This window comes from Macrobrachium nipponense, chromosome 12, assembly GCF_015104395.2.
Source record: "Macrobrachium nipponense isolate FS-2020 chromosome 12, ASM1510439v2, whole genome shotgun sequence".
Classification (NCBI taxonomy): domain Eukaryota; kingdom Metazoa; phylum Arthropoda; class Malacostraca; order Decapoda; family Palaemonidae; genus Macrobrachium; species Macrobrachium nipponense.
Window position 1 is genome coordinate 11,278,432 of NC_087205.1, and position 15,199 is coordinate 11,293,630.

Below are 15,199 nucleotides of genomic sequence, written 5' to 3' on the forward strand. Positions count from 1 at the left end.
TGTGGAGAAAGGACCCCCACCCCATGGTGACCATTTGGCCTCCTTGTAGTATAGGTAAAATTGAAGACTAAAGTACGATTTCATTAATTGATTATTTTTATAATATTCAATAACATAATTAGTGGAAAATTTCCAGCTATCTTTGGTTCATTAAGGAGTCTGAAACTGGGCTCAAACTAAAGCATAATCTAACCTTTGAGCACATGATAACTTCCTATAATCATAAGACCTTTACAATTAGTTTTATTTATATAAAACTAATTCAATAATATTGGACAACTACTATATTTAGACCCCAATCATTAGAATAGAAAAGAAAGTCATAAACAGGTCATAGATTCATTTAATTCCAGAATGACTTTAGCAGAAGGCTTTTATAAAGGACAATATATATCCAGACTCATTGTAGGGTTCCAGATGGAGATATAGTGTGTAACATGCTATAATCATAGTTGCAATTCGGTAATGTTCCAAGCAAATTAATCTTTATTGGGCTTCTCGTAATGATTGCTCGCAAAGTCACAATATTTCGCTATTTGTCTGCAACGCGACAATGTTGAAAGCAAGGAAAAATTCGTCAACGTAGCTTGAATAGTTCCAGGGAGCAAACCAGTTTTACTTGAGACTGGATAAAATGCAGTCTATTGGGACTTAAATGGCTTGCTTGCAAGCGCAATTCGCTGTTATCAAAAGCGAAATACTGAAAGTTAACAGAAAATATAAATTCCGTAATATAAAATGTCTATAGACCTAATTTTTTTTAAAGAATAAACAAATATTACTTGCGGTTGCATAAATTGTGGTCTATTGTATTTTTGTAGTTCAAATCCAACTTTTGAAACTTAGAACTGAATAAAAGGCAGTCTACTGCATTCGAAATCACAATTTATTATAATTTGCTTACAATACAGGAAGGTTACAAAATAACACATAGCATGCAAAATAGCAAGACAATTTATTGTGTTTTGGGGGAACTAATCCTTTTGCTTCAAACTAAAGGAAGGGAAAGCGATTTGTCTATTATGCAGAAAATTCGGTCGAAATTACATTGGCTGCAACATTCTAACATTATTGCAATGTTGCAAACGTGGCATAAATTATCAAAATACTGAGGTTGTAGCCTCTACAAATATTTTAGGTGTCACAACGACTTTTCCTTCAAACTGGGTAAAATACAAAAGAATGTTCTTCTAATGAAGAATTCAATATCCTTGCAATGCGGCAATGTTGCAAGCAATAATAAAATTCAAAGTAGCAACCGCACTATACTGCAATATATTGCAAGGAAATTGCGATAAGGAATGTTTCCAGAAAGGGAAAATTCGTCAAAAAGGCAAATAAACTTTTCCTTCAAGTCTGATAAAACGCAGTATGATAGTAACCTTCTAATCGCGTATATGCAACAGAAATTCTTATATATTGCAATGTCTTTACAATACGCCAATGTTGCAAGCCAGGCAAATTTCGCCAGAATTAATAGTATGAAATAAATTTCATGTCGGTAAATATTACAGATATAATTTTAGTAACAAATAAATTCAGGCATTTGAATACTGAATTGGAGAGGAGAGCAAATAACAGTTAGATTTTATTAGATTATATAACATTAAGTGTTTAAAAGAGACAATGATTCTGATCAGAATTTACGTATATCAGAGTTTACGTCATTGAAATAAGAGGCTCCCATCTGCGAAAGAGAAAAAATGCAGGGTATTTTTTTAACTTTGTGAATTTTCAATGGATATGGAATTGAAATAAGAATCTATAACAAAAATATTGCATTTCTAAAAAACAACATTCAAAGGAACTGTTTACAGCCTTGATAGTACTGAGGGATTTTTTTAATATTTTAGCAGTTAATACTAATTGCATAAAGAACTTAAGAACTTTAACTTGAATTTATAATTGCGTGATCTGAAATTAACCTTAACCGTGTAACTGAATTACGATATCTATTGTATGCGAAATTAACTGGGTAGATGCTATTGACTAAAAGGAAAAGTGGTATCCGCAAGCACTTCAAATTAAAGTTTAATGGAATGGCCTTTAAAGTTGCAGATGAAATATATATGTGAGCGTTCTATGAATACGTGACTCTAACTGTTGAATAATAGACGAGAATCAAGTATGAATAAAAGGAAACAGAACTCTTTGATATGAACCACCTTCTGACGAAACTTCCCTTTGAGCTTCAATGGATCATGCAGGGACTAAAAGTCTGCATTTTTTTTTTTATGACACAAAATCTGCAGTATTCGCTAACCAAAAATCGTTCTTAATACGTGTACCTTATTCGCAACATTTTGTTATATAGTAATAATATTGTTATTTTTAAGCATTACCAAATAATTCAATTGTTAGACTTTAACAGAGGAAGGCGTTTTGTTGATATATATTAATGATGTTGATATTTTTAATCATTAACCAAATAATTAAGTAATTAGACTTTTAACGAGGAAGACGTTTTGTTATTATATATTAATGATGTTAATATTTTTTTGATCATCAATCAAATAACTAAATAGTTAGACTTTTAACGAGGAAGGCGTTTTGTTATTATATATTAATGGTGTTATTTTTGAATTATCAGTCAAATAACTCAATAGTTTGACTTAGACTTTTAACAAGGAAGACGTCGATGCTTCGCCTTCTCCTCCATGTCCTTTGTGAAAATAGGAAAAACTGAATTATAGAAAAGAAATCGTAATATTCACTATACTCTGTTTTTTTCCATCTGTCCATCCGCCTGTGGTGTTTTTGTATGGTAACACTGCGTCAAAAGTTTTAAATAGTTACGGTATGAGTAAGTTTTAGGTAAATAAAAGGATATCTGGGTGTACATTTGCAACTGAAAAGTGTTTTCATAATTTACTGTATGCGAAGTACACCGTTAATATTCGGAATAGGATATTATTATTATTGTCGAATATAAGCTGAATGTAGCTATCTAAAGCCCGGGACGCAGTGTTACCATACGGAAACACCACAGGCGGATGGACAGATGGAAAAAAACAAAGTACCTATAGTTACTTTCCCTTTCTGCGAAGAAGACTCAAACCTCTTAGATAATGATCTGGAGGCAGCCTGAAAAGTCTTGAGATCACAACAATAAAGTTTCTTATTTTCAGACATAAGACTTCATATAAGTTCACATTTATTTGTAGCTATGACCTTACGTGCATTCATAAGCATAGCTATGTAATTATTTGAATGGTCAATCATTATGGTTAATCTCGTACGTAAAACCCTGTAATCTATGGTTAAATGATATTCAATTTCAATATTGCAACATTGCCAAGTATTGAGCTCTTTCTATGAAATTATGCTGTCCAGTCTTAATCAGTAAAGAGAAAGAATTTGTATATTCATTCTTCTAGCCAAAAAGGGGACCCAGTAATGGCTGGAGCGTCATTCTAATGACATAAAGGCTTCAACATCATCAAACTATCTTACGATACTCTGCTTTGATTCAGCAAAAGACTGGCTGGACCTTAGGAGTTGGTAGTCGACAGGGGTCTCTGGAACTGATACAAGTACCTTGTGTGGCACCAAAGGCTCATCGTCGAGATCAGAGCATGGGTTGACGCATATGATGACGACGAGTGTTATTTCGATGACTGAAATCAGGAAAGAATGTTTGTTATTAGTAATGATGATAAAGGTAGCCTAATGTTTCATATTATCGTGTGTGGTGTCGGTGCGAAAACTATCAGGAAAAGTACATAATAAATGTACAAAGTTATTTTGGACGACATTAAGTTTGGGCCTGACAATTCTGAAGATTTAAAGTAGTTACCCTTATCCAATGCAGACCAATACACAGGACCGATTGGTACGTGAACAAAAGGGGTTAAATGATGGTGAATGACATTTGCCACTTTAGTTCTATCAGTAACAGGAAACTGCATATAGAAACAGATTGAAATAAAAAGATATCACACAAGAAACTGTTACAGGTACATTGCGCTTGTAGTTTGTTTATTAGAAATGAAAGTCCCATTCTCAAGTAACCAAGAAATAAACATTTAGACAAGAAAAAGAGTTTTTTTTTCTGCTGGGTGAATTAAATGGAAACATACGTCATCCCGTGGGTTACTGCTAATTGAATGGACTCTCTAGGAGCATTATAGACATGAGTATAGATGGATTTCAAAAGCGGAGATATACTTTTTTCGAAAAAAAAATAATAAAATAAAAAAAAGGAAATCATTGTTCACTATCATGAATTGCAAATGGAACATTATATAGTGCATTTTCTACAAAGCATTTAATGTTTGACATTAAATGACTGAATATTTTATATAAATGATCAAACTGTGGTACAATAAAGTTATAAATATATCAACTTATCAAAATTTCGAAAGCGCTATATGCTCACAAGTATAAAAGGTACGTACATACGTGCATTGGAGCTTGTGGCCATCATTATCTATCTTAGATATAGTGAGAGAACTCCATGGCAAAATTAAAGGTGGAGTAACGTGATGGATGCATTGGTTAAAAAAAATAAATATATAAATAAAAAAGGTGGAGTAGACTATGTTTGAACAGCCTAGTAGAAACTGAAACATAATTCAAGTGTCGCTTCCTGTAGATGATAAAAATGAAAGCGTCTGAAGAAGGGAGATAGAATACCATGTATGGAAATGGGTGTAAAAATAGATTATTGCTAAAGGTATGGAAGAGGTGAGGGTATAAAAGGAGTTTCAGTAGTTTGATTATATTTAACGAGGAAAGGTACGAACTAAAACAGACCGACATAAAAGTTTTTTTTTTTGTTTTTTTTTTTTTAGATTGAGGTGAAATGTTATACCTCCAATAAGAACGAGTAGAAACCCCCAGACTGCACTGATTTGCAAAAGCATCGCTGCAGAGCCCGTGAGTATCAGACAGGATCCGAAGACAATGGTGATCCAAGCGCTTCTTCTCATCTTTCTTCGTTCCTGATGAGTAAATCAAATGAGACATAGTACATGAGAAATGAGATATTATGAAAACAAAATCGAATATAAACTTAGCAGATAAAATAAATGGATAAATATTATTTTTTTCTACATTTTGATCACATACTGATATCTATGCTCACACATCCCCAGCTTATATAATTATACTTATATATTACTACTATATATATATATCCTATGTATATAATATGATTTTATATATTATATTTAAGGTAATAGAGATACTTAATACTATCTATATATATATATATATATATATATATATATATGATATAATATAATATATAGATAATATATATATATATATATATATATATTGCCTGTTAGTGTATGTAAGGATGTATATATATATACACTATATATATATATATATATATATATATATATATATATATATATATATATATATATATGTATATATATATATATATATTTGTGTGTCTATGTGTACTACACAGGAATTTTCAAAATGCAATTCAAATACTTGTGGACAATAGCGCATCATTACTTATGTGTAATGAATACCATCCAGTCAGTTATTAGTTTAGTAAATGAACAGAAAACAATACGGTTTCGAATTTCTCGTCTGATTTCAGCATAAGTGAATGAGTAATGGTAATAATATCAGAGTGGTCTTTTAATGAATAAATTTCCGTCATTATCGTCAATGATTTAAATACAATGCAACCTGTTTTTGGATGCCAATGCAAGTACCAATTAGAGGCTTAAACGGATTCAGTCAGTATTATTTTCGACTGAATGAATATCAAGTTCAGTTTGTGCATTTAACGTTCAATGAATTTGATAATTAGAGGAACATTTCTAAATGATAAATATCACTTAGAAATTTTCTTCATAGATTATCTTAGAAAAATAGTCTATGAATTAAGGTATTTTCTTGATTCATAGATTATTTTTCACAAATATTGATGCAAAGAAGAAATTAGACAGCCGAATGTGTATCAGTATTCAAATTCTATCCGTATGGGTTGAATGATATGTAAGCAGTATTTATGGGGATTTAGCAGTGAACACTTGAAAAAATATATTAGTTTCTGATTCAGAGATGCCAAACTACTCAATTAGCATTGAAAAACCTAATGAGAATTGTGTGTAGTATGGAACGCCTACAGACTGCCAAAAAGAAAAAAGAAAGAAAAAAAAGGACCCGATAGTTGATATTCAATGACTGAATATTGAATATAAATCAACAAACAGTGGTACAATAAAGTCACAGAGCTATAAATAAGGTAAATCAACTCATCAAAATTTGGAAAGAGCTGTATGTATGCTCTCACATGTATAGAAGGTACTTTTATATGTATATACATTGGAGCCCGTGAACATTTGTATCTATCCTGCGATATAGTAAGAGAACTTCATATGGCAAAAGTAAAGATTGTTTTTGTTTACTTTCCAATTCCTCTGCTTCAGCAATCGTACTGGAGCGGAGCAGCATATGAAGGAAGTATCGTATAAAAAAATAGGAAAAATGAATGATGAATACCGATCAACCAATCCATAACCATTCAACTCGCATTACGGAGTGCCATTGTGGCCACGCTAGAATAATAAATAAAAATAAATATAATAATAATAATGATAAAAATAAAGATAAATAATTAGATAATAATCAAAAATATATGTGTGTATATAAAATATATATATATATATATATAATACAAATTAAATTAAAATAAAATAAGTTCATTTGAAATAGTAATTTGTATTCCCTGTTAATTCGTAGGCAATGAACTGTAATTGATGTCTGCGAAACCTTATTGCTGTGGGAATGAAATTCGTGTCCCCAAAAATTATATATATATATATATATATATATATATATATATATATATATATATATATATATACATATATATATATATATATATATATATATATATATATTATATATATGTATGTATATATATAACTGAAATTATACTTATTGCAATGATATACTCCTTATTGTCCCCGGAAAGTATCTTGGGAATAAGGATTCTAAATATTATAATATCTATAGTATTATATATATATATTATATATATAGATATATATATAGTATATATTATTATATGTATGTATATTATATGTATGTATGATATATATATATATACATATATATATATATATATATATATATATATATAACACACTGAAATTATACTTACTTCCATAATATCCATATTGTCCCTTATTGTATCTTGGGAATAAAGTTCCATATTGCCTGTTGGAAAATAAATAGATGAAAGAGACTTCATTAAATTTTGCCTTTTAATTGTGAATCAGATTCTTATATCATCGTCTAAAAGACTTTCTTGTCTTATTTGTTTGCCGGTATTAGTGATAGCGAAAGAGAGAGAGAGAGAGAGAGAGAGAGAGAGAGAGAGAGAGAGATGGGTAATAATAAAATCCAAGAGGTTAACTTGATCATTACGGACGTTCTATTCTTATCACATTCCGACCACACTGCAAAGTTACTCTTCCAGTGGTATTAAGGGATAATGCATGTATTGATGTTGAAAAAAAATTAACCACAGTCCTACAGCTAAAGAACAAAAAAGATGACTAAACTAAGACTAAGAGACTGTTAAGATTTTTAAAGTTCCCGGAATCCTCAAAAACCACTTGGAAATTATTCTTTGATTCAAAGGAATGAGCAACAAAGCTTCGCATTAAAAATGTGTTACAAATGATTTGTGGTTTAGCAAGAAAAGTCGAAAGGATTTTTCATTTTCAAGTTCACTATTGCTCTAAAAATACGACTATTATGCTTGAAAAATGACAGTAGATGCACGTGACTTCATTATATAATCGAATACCACAGGAAATCACAGACAGAAAGTTAGTATCAAGTGCTTTCTCCTGTTTATTCAGGCATCGTCGTAGCACACACACAAGCACAAAAATAGATAAATAATTGAATAAATAAATAATGTTCACTTACTTTTCATGATTACTTCAGGATTTCTTTCAGGGGGAAGGAACTGCCGAATGTTGTGGTGAAGGACTACCTGGATTAGGTATGCTTGTCATGAGGATCTCACAGTATACTTTCAGTGGGATAGTTCTTTGACATACTTGAACTCTGTACAATTCGCAGCCCTATTAACTGGGTTCATCACTAAAATCACCAAGAAATAAATATGTCGACTTCAGTCGACCGTAATGTTGTTCACAATGCTCCTTATACCTGAACTGGTTAGTATTTATGTCGATTCAAGTTTACACAATCACTTCTAGAGAAAAATGACACAATCGATTCACAAAACAGAAAGCACTGCTTTCGTACAATCTGGTGTAAAGAAGTATATATCTTTTATGGTACAGGTCCTCTCCAAGCGCAATACGAACACCGTCTGTCTCCTGGATGGATATATATACTTATGTTTCGTCATATCCGGTAAGTTTTATATTTATTTTCATTTTTTTTTTAAATCTTTCAGCTTTGTGATCAAGCATAGAAATCACACGCAGCTCTGCGCATCCTAAGGAATATTTTTTTCAGGTAAATCACGCTTCCTGTCGGGAGGGTGGGTGTCCTTCATAAGGTGACAAGTGCCCTAATATCCAGAGTGCATTTTTTATTAGAGTTATTAGAGTATTATCTCATATTCCGTCATTCTGGTTCATCTTATGGCGTGATTAACTTATTTGTTATTTTTATCTAATTCCATCACGCTAAGGATGTTAACAAAGGTAGGCTTCTTGCCTGGTATCAAGTGACTAGGTTTTTAAGAAAGCTGCAGTTCTTATTTGTAATTATGAGTATTGTATATAGATAAGCCGTAGGCAGAAGCTTACTGAAAAATTTGATCTTTTGGTTTTCTTATGGGGAGATTAAATTACGTGAGATGTTGAGATGTTGAGATGTTTGCACTAATTTTGTATGGAGAAAAGATTGAAGAAAATTGTTACAAACAATTTCATGTTTCCAACATTTTAATTGCTGAAATAATGTAAATATCGTATTTTTTCTATTTTAAATGAAAGTTTTAAAAAGTTGATTGGGTTTATGGGAGAAAAGACCAACTTTTGAGATTAATGAACCATTTGTTTTAATTGTTCCGGGTTTGATCAAACGATCCTATGCACCATTGCGTTATATTTGCGTAGCTAAAAGTAGCAGTTAGTTACTTCTGCGAAGAATATCTGATTAGAGGTTGTCTAATCTCAATTAAATATAGGTTTGCAGTCAATAGAAACGTGTTCATCTGGATTTAACGGAGGTGAAATATGCACTCCATGAGTTTTTTTTTTTTTTTTTTTTTTTGTACCTTGTTTTAATATGAATTAGGTCTATTTTCTGCATATGGTCATAGTTCTCTTTTGGTTATCATTATCAAATGTCCTCAAGCAACAACAACAAAACCAACAACAACAACAACAACATGACGATGATTCTCTAACAGTCCATAGCAGATGACTAATCATAATATCAAAATTCAAGTATTATTTTCAAGTATTAATTTCAAGTATTAGGAAAATATTGTAACATGAGGATGAAACTGATCCAGTGGAACACCCACCCACTTAGTGTCCAGTGTCAGCTTTTATTGTTTACGCTGACGCGAACTTTAAAAGAATACTCTCTCCTCCTCTGGAAGGTCAAACAATACGTAAACAAAGGTCTAGAACAGAAACAATGGTATTGTGTTACCAAAGCTTTGTGTGCAATGAATCATCATTATACGCAAGACGATTTGTCTTATTTTAAGTTATTATTATCATATTTCTTTAGATTTGTTTTATTATCGTTGGGTCATTATTTTCACTGCATTTTCAAGCGGAGATGGTTAGAATACTAATAATTATGCGTACGATGCATAGTTTTTTTATATACTCATTCATAATATGCGGTCTCAATCATTTTGAATGATCTTGCTTTCTTGAGTATGGCAGTTTTCATAATATACGACCTAAAATAGATATTTACATGGTTTTTATTTAATGTGTTTATGTCTCTCTGTTGCTGTGTGCTATTTCAGTCCATATATTATCACTTCTACAGTTCAGTACTGTTTCGATATTGCATTTATAAAGGAGTACTTGCAGTTTTCATAGTATACGACCTAAAATAAATATTTGCATGAGTTTTATTTAATATATATTTATGTCTCTTTTTTTTTTCTCTGTGTTATTTCAGCCCATATATGATCACTTGTACCTTTCAGTACTGTTTTGATATTGCATTTATAAAGGAGTATACTTTATTCTGTAGAACATGGAGCAGTAAGTTAAAAGCCTTTATGCTTTTATAAATTTGCAAGATCGTACACAGTAAATAATTATTTTACGATTTATCTTCACTGGCATTTAGAAAATTATCTCCTAATAGATTTTCCTCTAACCATTGTTTCGATCTTGCTATGAGTTCGGCGTATAGTAAATCGCATTAATTTTTTTTAATACTCTTTTTAGAGCAAATCTTTCTAATATTGATTACATTTAACATAGCAAAAAGCAGTCTTTCTACAGATCTCATTAAAATCATCTTCGTTCGTGTATTAACTAATATATTCCTTATTTAGTAGTACAGCTAACCGAGATAAAAAAAAAGGATAAATTCAAAACATTCCTAACTTCCCCATAAATAAAAACCCATCAAATTCTGCGTCCCCATTCATACTATTATTGAGAATGAATGAGAATGCAGTGAAACCCAGGCATAAAACTCTCACCCGGCTGCTGGGTCGAGGTGGGGGCGGGGAGGAAGTTAACGGTAACTGTACAAACTTCACTCGAGCCATGTCTCGAGATAACTGGCACCGAATGGAACCTATGAGAGAGTAGAGAGAGGCTGAAGGGGGGGAAGGGGAGTGGAGAACATCGGTAAGTACCAGGTTCGTTCGAGCTTTCCATCTCCACGCTCTGTGGAAGCAGCCAAGGTATATAGAATAAAGTATACCTTGGAAGCAGCATCATCCTCCAGGGAATATACCGTCGTGTGTGTTTTGTTTGTTTGCATGATGTTTTTACGTTGCATGGAACCAGTGGTTATTCAGCCAGGGGACCAACGGCTTTGCGTGACTTCCGAACCACGTCGAGAGTGAACTTCTATCAGGCCAGCTCGAAGGGCGCAGCCAACAGCATCATCCTCCAGGTAATACACTGTCGACCCGCCAGCGCCAAACCCTTGACTGCCACCTATTAGACCGTGTGTGTGTGTGTGTGTGTGTGTCTTTACCAGGCCAGCTCGACTCCTCACAGAGCGAGCAGTTTAGCCGCTGAGAAGTGGTGTCCACAACTCCGTTTTCTGTCTCTGCAAACGTCAGTCATTTCGGTTCTTTGACGCTGTTACATGCTGCTAACTTTAGTGAATATAAGAAACTGACTTAAATCTTTAGATGAAAAACTAAGGAAAAACTCGCAGAGGTTAGAAAGTTCTAAGTGTGGTGTAATGTTATAGGAAAACGCCTAGCGCGTTCTGGGCTGCCAAGCAGTTTTTTTTTTTTTTTTTTTCCTAATAGGTGACGTAGTAAGCTTCAAAGTTCAGGCAAAGCATTACAAAGAGCATCAGAGACCAGTGAAAAGAGAAACAGTTTCACTAACTCTCCCCAGTGTTTAAAAATCAGTGATGGAAACGGAATGAAGACTCGTTCCTCTCAAAGTGAAATCGTGATAGCATGACGGGGCCAGGGATCCACTAGTACTAGTGGGGAAACCACGACACATGAGTATTTCGTCATATACGTGTTAAGAAACAACCTCGTAAACCAACATGTACCGATATCGTAAGTTAGACTTACCCAGTTGTTTATTATTTTAGCATCAATTCAATCCTGAAAGTGAAAACATTCATTACTTGCAGCGTAACGATGAGTTTCGAAATATACTTTTTGTTTTTCCTCTTCTTCTTCTTCTTTTCCGGACACGTCAGCGACGATTCTTCAGCGTCGCGTGATTGTCTGCTCATCCTGTTCCATTCTTTTGTTTGGCTTTGGAGTGAAACTAATGTCGTCGACGCCATCGAAGGTCAATGAAGTTGTTATGCCTTATTATCACGGTCGGTATGCAAATGCGCATGCACGGGGAGAGAGAGAGAGAGAGAGAGAGAGAGAGAGAGAGAGAGAGAGACGCACAAAAAAATAGTTTACCAAATGAAAAGAATCGGGAAACAATAAGTTCAAGGAATCGTATTACGTACGCACTTATAATATATATATATATATATATATATATATATATGATATATATATATATATGTGTGTGTGTGTGTGTGTGTGTGTGTGTGTATGAACGTACGCGTGATGACTATCTAGCCATAATGACTTCTTCCACTCAATGTCAGAATACTTAAATACTTAAAAGCTTCAAAAAAAAATAAATCTCAATTATTATTTTAGCTGATGGACTTATAATATCTCTTCCGGTATGAGATACCTTGTCTGATCTCGTTAGCCATCTGTCACTAACATTTTCGTGTTTTCCCGTCTATGCTTGAAATTTCAAATCGGCTTCTTTTTTTCCCCTGAAATAATACATTTTAGTGTCTTCCAGTTGCTAACACACTTAACACGCGCATAAACGTGAGTATATATATATATATATATATATATATATATATATATATATATATATATATATATATATATATAAATAGAGATGGAGAGAGAGAGATAGAGAGAGAGAGAGAGAGAGAGAGAGAGAGAGAGAGAGATTCGACCTTGTATTTGCTTACTCCTAGCTAATGAAATCAATGAGTCAGTAACAGAAAAACTAACGTCACAATAAAAATAAAACATATATATATATATATGTGTGTGTGTGTATGTATGTATAGTGGCAATATCCTCATATCATAATCCGTTATTATTAAGACCGTTACAATGACGAATGTCCGTACATCAGCGAGCTCTGATTATTCTCGTCTAATCTCATATCTAATCTCCTCTTGAGTCACCGAATGAGATTAAGTAATCTCCTCGAGGTTAAGCGGATGTTACTCCTGTTTTATGTTGGGGGTGGGGGTGGGGGGGGGTGGGGGGGGGGGGGATAATCATCTGTCAAGCCTCGCTCACAGGATATATATATATATATATATATATATATATATAGGTATATATATATATATATATATATATATATAATCTAAGATGTTTTATGCTTTATTGTGTTTCCTGAAGCTCTCTATTGACCATTATTGGTATAAAATAAATACTGTTAACTAAATATTGTATATATATATATATATATATATATATATATATATATATATATATATATATATATATATATATTATGCTCTGTTCTGTCTGTTTTCTGAAACTCTCTGTTGAATAGAAATGCTGTAAAATAAATACTGTTAATCAAATTTTTTTTATATGATTTACGTTTTATTCTGTTGAAAATGAGTAATGCAGAATAGATACCGTTAACCAGTAATATCTCTTTTGGTGTGATCCGAATCCAGAGATGCACAACAGCCCACTTATTAACCCTGAGCATTCAACCCCTCTTCACAAGTCGCCTTTGTGACAGGGACTGTGCTTCAGAATGTAACCTTATCTAAACCAACCAATGAACCACAACAAAGGTTATTTTGTTCTCTCTCTCTCTCTTTAGAAGAGACATTGAATATCGTCTAACACTGAACTTGACTCTCTCACCCACAATAGTGTGTGAAACTCTCAGCCGCCACCCAGACGTCGGATAATGGCTAATGTTAACTTTGAAGTAAAATAAAAACTACTGATGCTAGAGGGTTGCAATTTGGTATGTTTGGTGATTGCAGGGTGGACGCTCAAATTACCAATTTGCAGCCTTCTAGCCTCAGTAGTTTTTAAGATATGAGGGCTGACAGAAAGTGTGCGAAAGGACAAATAGCCTTCTTAGTAGTTTTCTTTTAAATAAAACTATCATTACAATCGTTGGTTGTGCCCCAAAAAAATATAACAGCCGCAGCTGTAGCACGAAATGAATCGTTCTTCATTCAAGTTCGACGTCTCGGTACCGAACGACGAATCTACCGTTAGAATATTGGTTAGGTCGTTGGCTTAATGAGAACACACAGTACTTGCATTTTCTCTCTCTCTCTCTCTCTCTCTCTCTCTCTCTCTCTCTCTCAACGTTATAATCACAATATAATATCATAACGGTTGTTGGAATACTTCGATTAAATAGTATATTTAAAGGGACTTGAAATAGAGTTTGGGGATAAGAAAGTTGTCACGAAAAGAAACACTTTTTTGGGAACAACCTTACAAAGTTGGTATTCGTATAAGGGGAAGAAAGCCCTCTATAGTGAATGTCATTAGGTTTGATATTATGCAAACTTTTTCCACCCTAATGATTACTGGACAAAAGTCATTCATTAGGGCTGATATGGTACTCAGGTATTTAAAAAATGAAAAATAAAGAAATAAAAATTAATTATACGAAAGGTCAGTTTTTATCCTAAAACACACGAACTTCATTCTAGACAGTCAGTAATCATAAAATGTGTATAAGCTAATGATTTGCCATGATTCTTAAAGTTATAACGTATATATTGTTTTTTTTTTTTAAGAAAAGACAAGAAATTTCCACAGTGGTACCGTTACTCGTCCATACGTATTCACATCCGGGAACATTCATGTGCAGAATACAGTAATCCTGAGAGGAATGTAGGTTGATGTATTCACTGCAAATGAATAAATCAAGCCCTATACTTTCTTTTCCGTTCTGGACATTACCAGTACAATCATGATGGTTATACCTTGCTCTGACAGACTTACATTGATATAGCGTTATTGCTTGTTTGTATGGTGCTTTTACGTTGCATGGACCCAGTGGTTATTCAGCAACGGGATCAACGGCTTTACATGACTTCCGAACCACGTCGAGAGTGAACTTCTATCACCAAAAATACACATATCTTACACCTCACTGGAATGTCCGAGAATCAAACTCGCGGCCATCGAGGTGGCAGGTCAAGACCACACCGATCACGCCACCGAGGCGCTGATATAGCGTTATGTAAGCGGTGTAATAATGCAATATTTCGACACTTCTCTGCCTCTTAAACTGTAACCATCGTAACATTTTGCATTAATTTTTTTCCAGTTTTATAAAAAATGAATAAATAAATAAATGCTAATTCCCAGAATATTCCCCTTACTATTTCACTATCTGCAAGGTTTCAACTAATTTAATTCTAAGAAGCTTTGGCTGCCAAGCCAACACTGGGATATTTCCGGTCATTCGGCGCTTGAGACACTGAAAAGAGGAAGTTGAAGAGGCCGGACAGCATAGTA

At 33.2% G+C, this 15,199-nt stretch overlaps 2 protein-coding genes across 3 annotated transcripts in view; one reads left to right on the top strand and one right to left on the bottom strand.

Annotated features, from left to right (window-relative positions):
* Nucleotides 1–878: 878 nt before the first annotated feature.
* Nucleotides 879–9,176, bottom strand: LOC135224346 (uncharacterized). Its single transcript, XM_064263255.1, has 4 exons — nucleotides 7,912–9,176; nucleotides 7,136–7,191; nucleotides 4,814–4,943; nucleotides 879–3,617 (listed from the first exon to the last, which is right to left on the bottom strand). The coding sequence occupies exons 1-4, from the start codon at nucleotides 7,916–7,918 to the stop codon at nucleotides 3,445–3,447; spliced, it is 366 nt and encodes a 121-aa protein (XP_064119325.1). The 5' UTR covers nucleotides 7,919–9,176; the 3' UTR covers nucleotides 879–3,444.
* Nucleotides 9,177–10,925: 1,749 nt separating this feature from the next.
* The window catches only part of LOC135224349 (uncharacterized), a 10,662-nt gene continuing 6,388 nt past the window's right edge, over nucleotides 10,926–15,199 (top strand). The window contains exon 1 of one of the 2 annotated variants that reach the window (XM_064263265.1): nucleotides 10,926–11,067. Coding sequence is in view for 1 of the 2 variants with exons in the window: in XM_064263264.1 (XP_064119334.1) it covers nucleotides 11,686–11,698 (13 nt within the window). In the remaining variant the exon portion in view is untranslated. Of the gene's footprint in view, nucleotides 11,068–11,159; nucleotides 11,699–15,199 lie in introns of those variants that run through there. The other variant, XM_064263264.1, reaches the window with a different exon arrangement.

What these genes read in the sequence shown, in the direction of transcription:
- LOC135224346 (XM_064263255.1), bottom strand. An exon ending in ACAATATGGATATTATGGAA is followed by an intron (nt 4,944 to 7,135) that starts GTAAGTATAATT and finishes TTTACTCATCAG; the next exon opens with GAACGAAGAAAGATGAGAAG. An exon ending in TCTACTCGTTCTTATTGGAG is followed by an intron (nt 3,618 to 4,813) that starts GTATAACATTTC and finishes TCCTGATTTCAG; the next exon opens with TCATCGAAATAACACTCGTC.